The sequence below is a fragment of the Bos indicus genome, chromosome 8 (genome assembly GCF_029378745.1).
Source record: "Bos indicus isolate NIAB-ARS_2022 breed Sahiwal x Tharparkar chromosome 8, NIAB-ARS_B.indTharparkar_mat_pri_1.0, whole genome shotgun sequence".
NCBI classification, from domain to species: Eukaryota; Metazoa; Chordata; class Mammalia; order Artiodactyla; family Bovidae; genus Bos; species Bos indicus.
In genome coordinates, this window is record NC_091767.1 from 82,500,298 (window position 1) to 82,517,479 (window position 17,182).

The 17,182-nt window shown below is 38.2% G+C and overlaps 1 protein-coding gene and 1 long non-coding RNA gene across 3 annotated transcripts in view; one reads left to right on the top strand and one right to left on the bottom strand.

Moving 5' to 3' along the window:
• Positions 1–9,529, bottom strand: part of LOC139184608 (uncharacterized) — a 73,352-nt gene extending 63,823 nt beyond the window's left edge. Inside the window, exon 1 of the long non-coding RNA XR_011568157.1 lies at positions 9,303–9,529. This is a non-coding gene — a long non-coding RNA (uncharacterized lncRNA). The remainder of the gene's footprint in view (positions 1–9,302) is intronic.
• A 41-nt stretch (positions 9,530–9,570) lies between these two features.
• The window catches only part of ERCC6L2 (ERCC excision repair 6 like 2), a 149,669-nt gene continuing 142,057 nt past the window's right edge, over positions 9,571–17,182 (top strand). The window contains exons 1-2 of one of the 2 annotated variants that reach the window (XM_070795088.1): positions 9,571–9,981; positions 14,954–15,378. In XM_070795088.1, the coding sequence (XP_070651189.1) occupies positions 9,900–9,981; positions 14,954–15,378 (507 nt within the window). In that variant the 5' untranslated portion in view covers positions 9,571–9,899. The remainder of the gene's footprint in view (positions 9,982–14,953; positions 15,379–17,182) is intronic. The other variant, XM_070795087.1, reaches the window with a different exon arrangement.

Sequence of the window (17,182 nt, forward strand, 5' to 3'; positions counted from 1 at the left end):
ATTTTCTTTGTGGTTACCATGGTAATTACATTTAACATCCTAATGTTAGAAATATTTAATTTGAATTTAGATGAGCTTAATTTCATAATATACAAAAACTCTGCTCCTTTGTCCCCACCAATTTCAGTTTCTGATGTCAGAAAATTACATGTGCATACACTGTATGCCCACCAACATGGAAAACTAATAATAATAATTAGTCTCGTAAATTAGGCTGAAAACAACATTCGGACTCACAAAGCAAAGTTACAGTAAGGGGAAAAAATAGGGATAATTACTTCTTGTATATGACTTATGCTTCTGCCTTCCTCTCCTACTTACTAGGCTGCTCTTGACTTTTGCAGAACTGTTTGCATAAAGGGAAAGATTAAGAAACAAGAATGGACATTTTAAGTAGTACTTCCATGAGACTGCATAGACCTTCCTTGGATGTCTCCCATATGGTGCTTTTCTGTGTTCTTCAGAGTCACTATTTTACCCCTGTGTATCCAGTTGTTCCAGGATCCCTTTTGGGGTCACCTTGAAATCTCTACTGGCTTTCTGTCACCTAAGGCCCACATCTTGAAGAGATGTGCATCTTTTTGTCACAATAACTCTGGGAGTGAGGTGGCCCCAAATACATGAACATTTCTTACTTGACTTCAGGGCAATTAGCCAGCCACAGTAGTTGCCCTTCAGATTCTTAAGGTTCGAGCCAAATAGTCCATCATGTTCCACAAATTCCAAGGAAAGCATATTAAATATTCCATGTGATTCCTCTGACTCTCCTTTTGCTTGTCTTGAGGTATGGAACTTAGTTCTGCAATAGTTCTATCAAAATCATTTTCTTCTCTTTCTCTAACCTCCCATCCCTATCCTCCAATCCCTTCCATCCAACACTTCCATATACTCAATGGTGATGAGAAATTAGGATCATGAAATCTGTTGATGGTTTCCTTTGGGTATCTTACATGGAAGACTATCTTACATTAAATGTGAAGTTTGTCATTTTAGGGCCTCAGTTGAAAAAATCTTGTAACTTTTTCCCTTTAACTGTTGTTGTTTAGTCACTAGGTCATGTCTGACTCTTTGCAACCCCATGGACTATAGCCTGCCAGGCTTCTCTGTCCATTGGATTTCTCAGGCAAGAATACTGGATTCGGGTGCCATTTCCTTTTCCAGGAGATATATCCAACCCAGGGATTGAACCCAGGTCTCCTGCATTGGCAGGTGGATTCTTGACTGCTGAACCACCAGGGAAGCCCACAGTCTCTTTGGTACAACTATGCCTTTTATCATTTCTCTGGCTAATTTCTTTGTCCTTACGGCTTTTCACATTAAAGTTTATATTGTCTGATGTTAATATTCTGAGTTATTCTATTTTTTTTTCATGTGTGTGCTTAGTTGTGTCCAACTCTTTGCAACCCCATGGATTGTAGCCCATTAGGCTGCTCTGTCCATGGAATTTTTCAAGCCAAGAATATTGGAGTGGGTTGCCACTTCCTACTCCAGGGGATCTACCCAACCCAGGGATTAACCTGCCTCTCTTGCATCTCCTACATTGGCAGGTGGATTCTTTACTGCTGAGCCACCAGGGAAGCCATGTATTATCTGATATTAATATTCTGAGCTTCTCTGATAGTTTTTCCCCCTTTCCTATTTTCCTATTTTATGACTCAGATGGTAAAGAATCTGCCTGCAATACAGGAGACCCAGGTTTGATCTGGGTTTGACCCAGGTTTTTATACATTCAAATTACATTATTATCATGACTATGGTTTTACACAGTAAATGGTTGTTTGCTAATTTTGTTAGGCTAATCATTCTTCTAACATTTCAGATGTTTTCTGAGTTCAAAATCCTTAAAAAGTTTTTGTAGTGAGAGTCCACTGGTTCTATGCTTTTGTCTGAAAGTATTCTTATTTTGCTCTCATTATAGTGTAGCAGACTATAAAATTCTAGGTTGAAAGATATTTTCTTTGTACTATTCCATTGTCTCCTGGCTTCTTACTCTTCTCTTTACTACAGAGAAGTCTATTGCTATCAGTTAAATTGTCATTCTTTTCTATATAGGTAATCTGTCTTTTCTAATGGTTGCTTTCAAGATTCTTTGTTACTATCTTCTGTAATTTTACTTCAGTGTGTCTAACTTTTTGCATATATATTTTTATATTGCACTCAATTCATTGTGCTTCCTGAATCTGAGGATTTTAGCTATCATTTCTTTGAAAATTTTTGTTCTTCAATCTCACCTTTCAATACTTCTGAAAATCCAATTCTAACCTCCATTTGTCTTAAGCTTTCTTTTATACTTTATATCTACTTGACATTTTGTCCTCCATTTGGGGTCATTTCTTTAGATCTTACAGTTCATGAATTTTCTATTATGGTTTTTTCTTCTTTCTGGATATGTCCACTCTGCTTTTTAAAGTTTTTATTTCAAAATATTTTTGAAGTATATTTGATTTAAAATGTTTCAGGTGTACAGTAAAGTGATTCAGGTCAAATTCTTTCCTATTATAGACTATTAAAAGATACTGAATATAGTTCCCTGTGCTATATTATGGTGTGTTTAATCTGATATTTAACTTACTAGTGAGTTTTTAATGTCAATAAGTAAAATTTTCACTTCCAGAAGTTCTAGTCCTCTAAAAAAATCTACTTGCTGTTTTTTGACAGTATCTTTTTTCTTTCTCATGTTTTCAGTTTCATTTTTTAAAATATCAGTAAAATTTTTAATCTATACACACATATATTTTTTTGCAATCCTTCTAATAACTGAAATTACTAAGGCTCTATCTTTGTTGTATGTTTCCCTACTGAATTTTGCCCATGGAAGTTCATTTCTGTGTTTTTCAGTTTGGGGATTATGAACTGTTTTATAGGACTTTTCTCTGAGAATTTTGAGATTTAAAATGTTTTCTTTGAGACAGGATATGCTATTTTCCTTCTACCAGTCTGGATGTAATGAACCTGGCACTACATTATGCTATAACTGCATCTTGGGGTTTCCTAGATCATGCAGATTATGTGAATTCAAATCATAATCCATTTGGGGGATGATTGTGGTTTCAAAATGTCAGGGGACACACACACACACACCTGTCTGGAGTCTTGCCAAAAAAAAATGACTTCTTCATCCTCCCTGTTTTTTGCTCTCCAGTTCTCTTCTATTCCACCATTTCCTTGAGGATGTTACCTTTCAAGGTTTCAGATTTCAAATGAGAGTTTCAGTTCCATTTGGGGGCCTTGGCTTCTGTTGCCACAAGACTGTTAAAACTCAGACTTTTTGGTAACTGAGATGGGTGAATGCCTCCATGACAACAGTGGCATAAGTGCCAGCTTAACAAGCTAGTTTTCACCTTCCTCCTTATTTTTGGCCTTTAAGTATTTTACATATTTTTTGCAAGATCAGCTATGCATTTTGAGTATTTTTTATAAAGTTATTTCAACCGGAAGTTCCTCGTGTTTTGTTGCAGATTTGTTAGGCTTACTATGTGACATGTAATATAAAATATTACATGAAATTGCATCACAGGATTTAATTTTTCAAATCTAAAAATATCTTCTGTGAAAATTTTTATATACTTATTAGGCTGGAATAAATATTAGGAAACATATTCTCAACCTGATTTTGTTATTTCTATTTGTGACCTGGAACAAATATTCTAACTATTTTGTCTTTAAATTAGAGTGTAGGATCATGGAATCCATAAGATTTCTTCAAGTTCTAATATTTAATGAGTCCATGAAGTAAAAACAGCATTGGTAAGGTTCAAGAAGTTATATTCATCACCTTCCTAACACTGATTCACTATGTATCCTTCATTATACCTGACTTAAAAATCAAACTGTCCTTCTGTTGACCCAAGTTTTTTGTTTCGCCTTTTAATGATAACATATATAAAAAAAAGACCTATCACATAAAATTTAACTTCTTCACCCATTTTAAAGTGTACAATTCGTGTTAAGTACAATCATACAGTTGCATAATACTGATTTGTAAACTTAAAGGTTTAGGTTACTTACTGGCAAGTTCCAATGCTGTAAAGCAAGGTCTGATGCTGTAAGAGCAATATTGCATAGAAACTGGGAATGTTAGGTCCATGAATCAAGGCAAACTGGAAGTGATCAAACAGGAGATGAAAAGAGTGAACGTCGACATTTTAGGAATCAGTGAACTAAAATGGACTGCAATGGGTGAATTTAACTCAGATGATGATTATATCAACTACTGTGGGCAAAAATCCCTTAGGAGAAATGGAGTAGCCATCCCAGTCAATAAGAGTCCGAAATACAGTACTTGGAAGCACTCTCAAAAACGACAGAATGATCTCTGCTCGTTTCCAAGGCAAACCATTCAATATCACAGTAATCCAAGTCTATGCCCTGACCAGTAATGCTGAAGAAGCTGAAGTTGAACAGATCTATGAAGACTTACAAGACCTTCTAGAATTAACACCCAAAAAAGATGTCCTTTTCGTTATAGGGGACTGGAATGCAAAGTAGATGTCAAGAAACACCTGGAGTAACAGGCAAATTTGGCCTTGGAGTACAGAATGAAGCAGGGCAAAGGCTAATAGAGTTCTGCCAAGAGAATGAACTGGTCATAGCAAACACCTTCTTCCAACAACAGAAGAGAAGACTCTACACATGGACATCACCAGATGATCAATACCGAAATCAGACTGATTATATTCTTTGCAGCCAAAGATGAAAAAGCTCTATACAGTCAGCAAAAACAAGACTGGGAGCTGACTGTGGCTCAGATCATGAACTCCTTATTGCCAAATTCAGACTTAAATTGAAGAAAGTAGGGAAAATCACTAAACCATTCAGGTATGACCTAAATCAAATCCCTAATGATTATCAGTGGAAATGAGAAACAGATTTAAGGGACTAGATCTGATAGACAGAATGCCTGATGAACTATGGATGGAGGTTCATGACACTGTACAGGAGGCAGTGATCAAGATCATCCTCAAGAAAAAGAAATGCAAAAAAACAAAATGGCTGTTTGAGGAGGCCTTACAAATAGCTGTGAAAAGAAGAGAAGCCAAAAGCAAAGGAAAAAAGGAAAGATATATCCATCTGAATGCAGAGTTCCAAAGAATAGCAAGCAGAGATAAGAAAGTCTTCCTCGGTGATCACTGCAAAGAAATAGAGGAAAACAATAGAATGGGAAAGACTAGAGATGTCTTCAAGAAATTAGAGATACCAAGGGAATTTTCATGTAAAGATGGGCTCAATAAAGGACAGAAATGGTATGGATCTAACAAAAGAAGCAAAAGATACTAAGAAGAGGTGGCAAGAATACACAGAAGAACTGTACAAAAAAGAGCTTCATGACCCAGATAATCATGATGGTGTGATCACTCACCTAGAGCCAGACATCCTGGAATGTGAACTCAAGTGGGCCTTAGGAAGCACCTCTACGAACAAAGCTAGTGGAGGTGATGGAATTCCAGTTCAGCTATTTCAAATCCTAAAAGATGATACTGTGAAAGTGCTGCACTCAATATGCCAGCAAATTTGGAAAACTCAGCAGTGGCCACAGGACTGCAAAAGGTCAGTTTTCATTCCAATCCCAAAGAAAGGCAATGCCAAAAATGCTCAAACTACTGCACAATTGCACTCATCTCACACGCTAGTAAAGTAACGCTCAAAATTCTCCAAACCAGGCTTCAACAATACGTAAACCGTGAACTGAACTGAACTGAAAATCAACTAACTAAAACCCCTGAGACTCAATTTCTTGCATTGTCTTATATTTTCATACTGCTATGGTGAATGTGTGTTCCCTCAAAATTCAAATGTTGAAATTCTAATGCCCAGTGTGAGGTCTTTGGGAGGTGAGAAGGTCATGAGATGGAGTCCTCATTAATAGGATACAGTTCAGTTCAGTTCAGTTGCTCAGTCACGTCCGACTCTTTGGGACCCCATGAATCACAGCACGCCAGGCCTCCCTGTCCATCACCAACTCCCGGAGTTCACTCAGACTCGTCCATCGAGTCGGTGATGCCATTCAGCCATCTTATCCTCTGTTGTCCCCTTCTCCTCCTGCCCCCAATCCCTCCCAGCATCAGAGTCTTTTCCAATGAGTCAACTCTTTGCATGAAGTGGCCAAAGTATTGGAGTTTCAGCTTCAGCATCAGTCCTTCCAATGAACACCCAGGACTGATCTCCTTTAGAAGGGACTAGTTGGATCGCCTTGCAGTCCAAGGGACTCTCAAGAGTCTTCTCCAACACCACAGTTCAAAAGCATCAATTCTTCAACGCTCAGCTTTCTTCACAGTCCAACTCTCACATCCATACATGACCACTGGAAAAACCATAGCCCTGACTGGATGGACCTTTGCTGGCAAAGTAATGTCTCTGCTTTTGAATATGCTACCTAGGTTGGTCATAACTTTCCTTCCAAGGAGTAAGCGTCTTTTAATTTCATGGCTGCAATCACCATCTGCAGTGATTTTGGAGCCCCCAAAAATAAAGTCTGACACTGTTTCCACTGTTTCCCCATCTATTTGCCATGAAGTGATGGGACCAGAAGCCATGATCTTAGTTTTCTGAATGTTGAGCTTTAAGCCAATTATTTCACTCTCCTCTTTCACTTTCATCAAGAGGCTTTTTAGTTCTTCTTCACTTTCTGCCATAAGGGTGGTGTCATCTGCATTAATAGGATTAGTGCTCTTGAAAAAGAGATACCACAGAGCTCTGTAGTCCATTCCACCATGTGAGGACACAGGAAGAAGGGGCCAGCTATGAGTGAAAGGGGGCCTTCACCAGAATAGAACCATGCCAACACCTTGATCTTGGGCTTCCCAGCCTCCAGAACTGTAAGAAATAAATGTCTGCTGTTTATAAGCTATCTAGTCTGGAGAATTTTGTCATAGCAACCAAAATGGACTAAAACATATACCTATTTTTTTTCTTGAGCCTTTTTGCTAGATTAACTCACAATTTGGAAGTCACAATTTTGACTCCTGCAGTGGGAATATAAAGAAAGACTACTTTTTTTTGTAAAACATTAAAAGGTTTAATCATCTTTCTCAGGGGTCACTTTGATAGTCAAGTAATATTCCTTTGAAATGTCTATGCTACCATCATCTGTGTTTTTTCTCTTTTTGTAGTTTTTACATGCTTAATTTTGCTAGATACTACTTTGCCAACAGTTTTCACGTGTGATGTAGTTATCCAATATCATTTATATTGACTTCAGGAATTCCTGAATGTTTTGCAAGTCTTTTAATTTCACCTTGGGGTATACTATTATAGTGTTGGATGTTTACAATATTACCACCTAGACAAAGACATCACTGTAATGGGCTGAGACAAACACTATTGTTAAATGGGGAAAGGAATGTTTGAGGGTGTCTAATTTTGTGAGGCATCTAATTCACTAAAACATATTTTTATGTCCTGATTATTTCTACTCCACCATGTATCATAACAATGGTGGTGAGATGAAATAAGAAATAATCAGAAACTGAGGTTCCCTCTGCTTCCATTGGTCCTTACCAGGGAGGCCTGGCATACTACAGTCCATGGGGTTGCAAAGAGCTAGACATGATTGAGCAACTGAACAACAAAAACAACTGCCTTTGTTAGTCACTAGAGTGTTCCATCAACCAGATGATCCCTTTCATTTAAATCAATATTTATTTCTAAAATTTTTGTTAAATCAGTGGACCTCTGGAAAAATATGACATTACCTAACTAGTCATTTCAGTGGAGGGAAAAATCAAATGTCTTCTCTAATAGGTGTAGGACAAAAAAATAAGCTAGATTGGAATTTCCAATTGCTATTGATTTTAGGGACAAAATTTACAGAATTTAAGTAAAACAGATATATTTCATCAAGTCCAAGAATTTTTTTCTACATTTTAAAATTTCTAATATCAAGATGCATGTAATGACAGTAATAAGTTTTGTTCAGCTGCACCTAGAAAATATGTCTTACAATCTGTGCTGTTTAAGTTAGAACCTAGTCTAAAATTCTAATCTAAGTAATAATGCATTATCAACTATTGGCCAAAATATTAAACTGAAGCAATTGCTATGCAGAATGCAACTTTCAAGTGGACAAATTCCATTGATAACAACAGTATATTGCAATACTGCTGCTGCTGCTGCTGCTGCTAAGTCACTTCAGTCGTGTCCGACTCTGTGTGACCCCATAGACGGCAGCCCACCAGGCTCCCCTGTCCCTGGGATTCTCCAGGCAAGAACACTGGAGCGGGTTGCCATTTCCTTCTCCAATGCATGAAAGTGAAAAGTGAAAGTGAAGTCGCTCAGTCGTGTCCGACCCTCAGTGACCCCATGGACTGCAGCCTTCCAGGCTCCTCCATCCATGGGATTTTCCAGGCAAGAGTACTGGAGTGGGGTGCCATTGCCTTCTCCAAATATTGCAATACTATTCCTTACTAAATTCTTACTATGAGTAGGTATTGTTTTAGGTGTTGTTATTTATTTTATTTAATTCTTACAATAATCCTTTTTAACGTGAACGTGAAGTCGCTCAGTCGTGTCCGACTCTGGACTGTAGCCTACCAGGCTCCTCTGTCCATGGGATTTTCCAGGCAATAGTACTGAAGTGGATTGCCATTGCTTTCTCCAAGGGATCTTCCCAATCCAGGAATCGAACCCCGGTCTCCCGCATTGTAGACAGACGCTTTACCGTCTGAGCCACCAGGGAAGTCCAATTCTTTTTAGGTGGATCACTATTATGAGTCTGTCATGGGTGAGGACTTTGAAGCAGTGAGGATAAATGTCTCATCTCTAACCATATCTGAGGCCCAACATGTAACACATAGTTAATGGACGAATTAGATGTTTCTCTTCAATACAAAATTTCTACCTGCTGGTAAACAGAAACAAATGCTATTCTAGATGAAGCATTTTATGAAAACGTGCTGATTTTTAGTATCTGTCAAAAATAGATATCTATTTACAGATGAAATAGCCATAGTTTTCCTCATTAAGACGCTGGGGTAGGCAGAATAATGATCTCCAAAGATGTTCATATCTTAATCCTTAGAACCCATGAATATGTTATTTTATATGGCAAAGGAATCTTACTGATGTGCTTGAGGGTATAGATCTTGATAAGGGAAGAATATCCTGGATTACTGGAGGACCCAATTTTATCATGTGAGCCCTTAAAACCAAATAATCTTTCCCAGCTGCACTTAGAGGGAGACTTGACTATGGATCATCCCCTGGAGGAGGACATGGCAACCCACTCCAATATTCTTGCTTGGAGAATCCCATGGACAAAGGAGCGCGGGGACGATGGTCTCCTGCTAGGCCGTCACCTTTCTTACCGGTCCTTAAAAGACCCTCAGCAGGTCCACGCCCACGGCCACCTTCCAGCCTCTCTCTGCAGCCGCAACAGCCGCACAAGGCAGGCAAGCGATGCCAAACCGCGCGCTACTTGCAACTATCGCGGATCTTTGTGTTGCATGCTTTCTAGTGGAAAGACGGCCTGAAGATCGCTCCGCCCATGTAAACCAAGATTTTGTTATCGTGAGATCCCGTGGACCGTAACGGAGCCAGTTCTCGCGGGATTTTCCGAGTTCGGGTTGGAAGCTACGCTGGGTTGCAGAGGGAGGCCCAACAGTGAGAGGCAGGAGGGTAAAGGGTCGAATAGGCAGCCTGTTGTCTACCCTCGCCGGCGGAGCTGCAGGCTAGTAGGTGAGCGCTGCCTTGCCAGCTACCATAGCGTCCTCCGGCTCTGCCGCTGTCGCAGAGGCCACCGTCCCTTCTCCCTGGACCCCATCAGGCTCCACCTTTGCTCCCTCCGTGCCGTGACGTCGAGCTCCAGGGGAGGGCGATGTACGGAGGGTGGCGGAAGGTGGAGTTTGCCACCCTCCGCCTCCTTACCTCCTTCTGGCGGTCCTCTGCCGCCTGTGGGGTGTTAAATGCAACCTGGCTGCCAAGCCCTTCCCCCTGGCCAGATGGATCAGTCTACCCCGAAGCCCCACGCGGAAACCAACAGCAAAGGTATAAGCTCCGAGCTCGCCTCCCTGCCCAGACACCTGTCTTGACTGTGTAGGATTGGACCTGTTCATGCCAGTTCCCTTGGGGTCGGGGTTTTACCCTGTGGCCTCTGTGAGTGACAGCTGGAGATAGTGTACCCCCTCTAGGGCGGGGACTAGTTCTTTGTGATTCAGTGTTGAGAAACTCTGAAGTCAGACTGCCCTTGGATCTAGTGCTGGCTCTGACAGTCATTTGCTGAGCAACTTTGGGTAGTTTGCTCATCTGTAAAATTGAAATCATTATTGATTGAGTTCTTTTGACTATTAATTGAGATGGTGTCATGCAAAGCACTTAATATGATCCAGTGTCTGGCTCATAGTAAACATTAAGTAAATGTTTGGTATTTTTATTCTCTGTTGTATGCCTCAGTCCTTAGTGAATGGTAGGTTCATTATTAAGTAGGTGAATATAGATTGAGATTAGTTCAGTTTATTACACATTATATGTCATGTATTGAGTCAGGGTCACCTTTAATGGGTCACTAAGGGTGGTTTAGGGAGAACATGGTTATCTGCCACAAGTCATCTGGGATGTCTTGGGAGAACATGGTTATCTGCCACAAGTCATCTGGGATGTCCTCTTGCCCCCCACATTAATAGTTTTCGTTATTAATAGTGATAAAGCAAAAACTTACAGATATTGAATGCTTGTTCTGTGCCTAGAAATATGCTGATTGTTTACATGTTTTATTTTGAGCAAGATACTGATCTGATTAAATAGATGAGGAATATAGAACCAAACTTCAGAGACTTTTAAGTAACAAGCCTCAGCTCTGAAGACTAGAAATTGATGACACTATCACTCAGGGACCACAAATACAAATACCTTTAGAAACCTGGCAGGTAAAATAAGTAGATGAAGCTGCTGAGTGGAGATTATAGTAACTGGGATGTTCATATTTCATTTAAAAGGGGGCAGGGCTACTCATACTTCAGCCCCCTGATGTGAAGAACTGAATCATTGGAAAAGACCCTGTTGCTGGGAAAGGTGGAGGGCAGGAGGAAAAGGGGATGACAGAGATGGTTGGAGGGCATCACTGACTTGATGGACATAGGTTTGAGCAATCTCCAGGAGTTGGTGATGGACAGAGAAGCCTGGTGTGCTGCAGTCCATGGGGTCACAGAGAGTCAGACACAACTGAACTGAACTGAGGGCTACTCAGTTCCAAGGAATTGTTCATTCATGTGTGTACTGGTACAGCATGGTAGCTACAAGTTCAGATAGCTTGATTCACATCCAGGCTCTGACACTTTCTAGCTGTGTGACTGTGGTTAACCTTTATCTGTTTCACCATTTATAAAAGGGAACTAATAATAGTATTTACATGAAGTAGTGAACAGGTTGTTGTAAGGCTTAAATGAACTACTATGTATAAATTGTGTGCGTGGCACACATAAACCTCAAAATGTAAGCTCTATATAAATATTTGTTAATCTGACAAGTATTTGAGTTTCAAACATTGTCCTCAGTGTCCAGAATTTGGCAGTGAACACAAATTGTCTCTACTCCGGGGAACTGAAGGAGATAACCAATAACAGATATTTCCATTTTTTTTCTGAAAATGAAATCAAGCAGAGTAAAGGAGGAGAGAGTGGCAGGGAGTGGTATGTTAGATTGAGTGATCAGAGAAGATACCTCTGAGGAGATGCCATTTGAGTAGAAGCCTGAATGAAGTGAGAGAATCAGTCACATTGGGATTTAGGGAGAGGGTTGGTGGGAGGAACAGAAATCTCAGGGACCGAAGATGGGAGTATGCTTGTCATGGTTGAAGAACAGCTAGAAGGCAAGTTTGGGATTAAATCAGGAGAAAGGGAGGAAATGAAGTTAAAGTGGACATAGGGACCAGATTGTAAGGAGCCTTACCCCCCATTCAGTCCAAAAGGAAATCGTCCTAATTTAAACTATTTGTTCTGGACTTTGAATGCTGAGAGATACTGCCCTAGATCAAACTTAACTGAATCTCCTTAGTTCTACAAGTTACCCAAACTCAGAAACCAAATATTAATAGATTTCTATAGATTGTTGTGTGAAGCCCATGAGGTTTTTGCACCTGCTATATGTACCCCCCGACTGACATTCTTTGCTTAAATTTTCTTCCTTTTTAAACTGTTTCTTTAGTCCCTCTTTCTTACAGCACTCTTAAAGTAACAATTTCACATGTGTGAATTTTTTAGTATTTGTCTCTCTCACTAGATATCAAAGTTCTATGAGATTTAGAATGTGTTTTTGTTAATATATTCAGCAAGTTTATTGAGTGCCTACTGTGTGCTGGCCCTGGGGATAAAATTTTGAACAATACAGACATTTTCTTGGAAAAGATACTATTCTCTAGTGAGAGAGGCAGATTTTTAAAAAGTAAACATGATAATTAAACATTGTGGTATGTGCTATACAGGCAGTAAAATACTCAGGTACAGAATAGTGGGGTACTTTAAATAAGATGATCAGAAACAAAATCTATGAGGCAATGACATAACAATAAGTGAGAGAAGACCTGCTTAGTATGCTTGAGTCAAAGGGAATATTGATAGATTTTAAGTTGGAGAGGTAAGTAGGGGAAAATGATACAGGGTCACGTAGACCATAGTAAGAAGCTTGGAGTTTATTCTTTCTGCAGTGGGTAGTTATTAAAAGATTTTAAATTAAAGATTTAGTGATAAATATTTTTAAGTAGTTGCTACTGCAGCTATGTGGAAAATGGACTGTATTGGGGAGATAATGTCAGTGGAGAGAATGGGTAGAGAATTGAGTCCAAAGCAGTAATTTAGGAGAAAGCCAGACGTTGGCACATTACAGTCAGAACCAAATTCAGCCCAACATTTATTTTATAGATAAAGTTTTATTGGAGCACAGCCATATCCATTTGATTATGTGTCTGTAGCTACTTTTGTGTTACAAAGGCAAGCAACGGTATAACCTGCAAAATCTAAAATAATAAATAGCTAAAATCTGACTCTACAGAAAAAGTTTGCCAATAGTTATTTTGAAGAGTTGGTGGCATGGAGGAAAGGGATGGCTTTTTTTTTTTTTTTTTTAAGTAGAACCACCAGGACATTCTGATGGATTGAATATAGGGAGTAATATCAGAAGAGGAATAAGGCTGACTAAAGGTTTTCTACCTTGAAAAGTTGGCTGGACAGTGATTCCTTTTAATGAAATTGGGAAAAACTAGTTTCAAACAGAGTCGGACATGACTGAGCGACTTCACTTTGACTTTTCACTTTCATGCATTGGAGGAGGAAATGGCAACCCACTCCAGTGTTCTTGCCTTGGAGAATCCCATGGACAGAGGAGCCTGGTGGGCTGCTGTCTATGAGGTCGCACACGACTGAAGCGACTTAGCAGCAATTTCAAGCAAGGTTTAATGATTGTCATTTTTGACATTTTTCTTCTTCATTTTTATACTCATAGTGTGGTACAGTATCTGGTAAATACTTGGTATTAAATCATATACATTGATAATAAATAAGTTAATGAATTAAACCTCTAAAAAATTACAAGGCATATGCCGGATAGGCAGACAAATCATATGAAACAAGTAATGTGTTAAGACTTACCTTAAGGTTTAACATAGGTTTTAAGGTTCAGATAGTACTGTTATGAAAATAGGGCCCATTGACTTATCTCTGTATAGTGAATCGGAGTGTTATTTTCACATTAGGATGTTTTTAGAAGAGTGTAATAATTCTCAGACAGTTTGAAAGCAAAATTAGAGTGGGAGAATAGATTTTTTTTTTTGCTGTGCTTCTGATTGTTATATAAAAACAACTTTATCAAAGTTAGAATAATGGTTTTACTTTTGAGGAACAACTGATGAGGAATAGCATAATGAGCTATTCTTACTGAAGAGAATATAGACATACTAGTTATGATCATGAATGTTATAAAAGCCTAATTCAGAATCATTAGAAAGACCCTGGGGAACTACCAATGATCATATGATCTCTGCGAGAAATATACGAAAAAAATAATTCCTAGTATTCTTACAGTTGTGGCCATACAATTCCTCTGGAGTTCTTGTTATATGACATTCCATTAGGAAAATTATTTTTACTTAATTTCCTCTATTTGGCACATTTTAATTGTACCAATATTATACTCTGTAGAGGCTTCCCTCCCCACTCCATAGTACTGTATTTTCTGAATACAGAATAAAATAGCTGTACAGTTAAGCACAGAATGAATTCATACATAGAGAGAAGTCAGGCTTTTCAAAGGATATTGAAATGATAGCAGAAAGAGATCTTAGAATTCATCTCATTCTTAAGAACTTCAGCTTTTCAAAACCTTGAATGGAAAAAGCTGTGACAGAGCTGGTACATGTCACTCTGCTGTTGAACTGGAGATTCCCTTGATTAGTCGTATACAAATTCAAGGAACGTTTTAGAAACAGCCGTATTGACAATGAGAAGAAATAGCTTTGTTCAGAAAAAGAAGATGGTATAACTAAAAAAGCAGACAGAAGAATCACAAAAATACAGCTGTTCAGAGGATTTTAGCTTACCTATTACCAAGTCCTATTCACAGTTATTCTGCCATATTATGAATGTTACACATGATGTTCATGAGTCATCATGAATATTTAACTAAGTGGTTCTTAATCCTGGCTGTGCATCAGAATCACCTTTTGAATTCAGCAATAATAACCAACCACAATAATAAAACCAAATGCCCATGACCCATATCCACCTAATCAGAATAAATAGATTAAACATGTATGGGGAGATTATGACACATAGGGTGAGAAAAACTGGAAATAAATTATATACCCTTTATTATGATAATATACTTTAGGAAAATACCTATAATTTGTCTTGTTTCAGATTTTGGGAAGGGTATTTATATGAGGAATATTTTTTTCTCATAGAAGTGGATAAATGAGGTGTTACTTTAAAAGTTAGATTTGGAAAGTTTATTTTCTCCTTTATTATTGTAGATATATGGCATCCAGGAGAACGATGTCTTGCCCCTTCTCCAGATAATGAAAAACTTTGTGAAGCAAGCATAAAATCTATCACAGTGGATGAAAATGGAAAGTCATTTGCAGTCATCTTATATTCAAATTTTCAAGAAAGGAGAGTACCTCTTAAGAGACTTCAAGAAGTGAAATCTGTTAAAGATTGCTCCAGGAATTTTATATTTGATGATGAAGATTTGGAAAAACCTTATTTCCCAGACCGAAAATTTCCATCGTCAGCTGTTCCTTTTCAATTATCTGAAAATGGAGACTCTATTCCTTATACTATCAATAGGTATTTAAGAGACTACCAAAGGGAGGGAGCCCAGTTTCTCTATGGACACTTCATCCAAGGAAGAGGGTGTATTCTCGGTGATGACATGGGACTTGGAAAAACTGTACAGGTATTTACTTACTTTATAACTAAAATTTAATAAAGTCATACATATTATGTCATGTGTATTACATACATGAGTGGATACCATCTGCAAATTTCTGTTTGTATCCCAGAACTTATTATAATTATTTTGTGTGTGTGTTTGTCTCACACAGTGTCTTAAGGATGGTGTTTAGTCAATTTTTTAACCTCAGTACTTATTTAGTAGTATGAAATACATTATTTAAAGTAATGTTGTAGTATAATTTGACTTGTTTTTACCTTTGATAATGTTAATACTAAGATAATAGTTATATTTAGATTAATTTAACTTTCTTAGTGATACCTTATGGAAGGAAAGTATTCTGACATTTGTTACGCTACACAGCGTGGTTAAACTTTCTGCAGGCCTTTTGTCATATTGTTTGGAGTTTATCATAGCAGAAGTTTCTTAGTCTAGGATCTCTGGGACACTAGGAATTCAGTTGGTGGACTTTAGAGAGGCCTCTTGTTTCTCTAAAATGTGTGCCAGAATTAGCACATGTATATACTTTTCTTCAGATAGGCTTATGTTAGGTATCTATTGCCGTATAACAAATTATTCCAAGATATAGCAGCTTGAAACAATACACATTTATCATGTTACAGTTCTGTGGATCAGGAATCTGGGTACCATTTAGCTGGGTCTTCTGGCTGAGTTTCTCTTAAGGCTACAGTTATTTCAAAGTTAGACTAGGAAGGATTCACTTCCTATCTCGTGTGGTTGTTGCAGGGTTCAGTTCCTTGTGTGTTGTTAGACTGAGGCCACTGTTTCTGCATGAGCTATTAGCAAAGCCCTCCCTTGGTTGCTTGCCACCTGGGCCATAGTGGGCATGAAATATAGTTGTGGATACCAAGAGGTGGGAATTTTTGGGAGCCTTGTCAGAAGCTATATACCACAAAGGTTTGTAATTCAGAAGGATTAGAGTTCTGAATCTAGACTTTATACTAAGCAATCACTCTGCATTTTCAGGAGTGTTTGTCTAGTGTGTGATTAAGTCTTTTTGTGTTTCCTTCTTTACAACTGAATTTAAGCTATTTTTTTTTTCATGACAGTTCCATTGTTAGTGGAGTTCAGAGGTAAGTGAAAAATTAAATTCACTTTTATTTTCAAATCAACAGTTGAAAATAGCCAAATAATGGCTATGTTTTAAGTTCTGGTGTAAAAAGTTAGGGTAAAATTAAGTCCCTCAATAATCATAGTGTATTACTTTTAGCTGTACTCTATTTTCCTTTAATCTTAGGCAATGCACATAGTTTGAGACTTGCACATTGAAGGTGTTAAGTAATTGCTTGTGGAATAAATGAATTTACTTTCTCAGGAGAATAGGTTCAAAGAATAAAGAAAAGAGCCTTTGGGAAACTACCAGCTGTGACCGAGATAGGCAGGTGACTACTAGAGGAAAATAAATAATAAAGCCCTCTGTGACTGTCTTTACATATACTTTTACTGTTTGTTCCATGCTAGAATGTTCTTTCCAACATGATTTTGACTAGTCAATGCCTGATCATCTTCAATATCAGAAACATGAGGTGCCACATCTGCTATGTGAAGATGGTATTATGCCTTCGAGCAGCCGAGGAAAGATAACATTTTTCAAACTGTAAAAATTGTCTTTGAATCTTTGATTTTATATTCATTGATATCATAAAAAATGTCATTACTATACATTTTTAAAAATATAGGTATAGGAAACCTCAACCCTGCGACAAATGGTGGGACTGCTGATAATTACAGCTTTCTTTGGTTATTATCAATACCATCTTTTGCATGATATGATCTTTAGTTGATT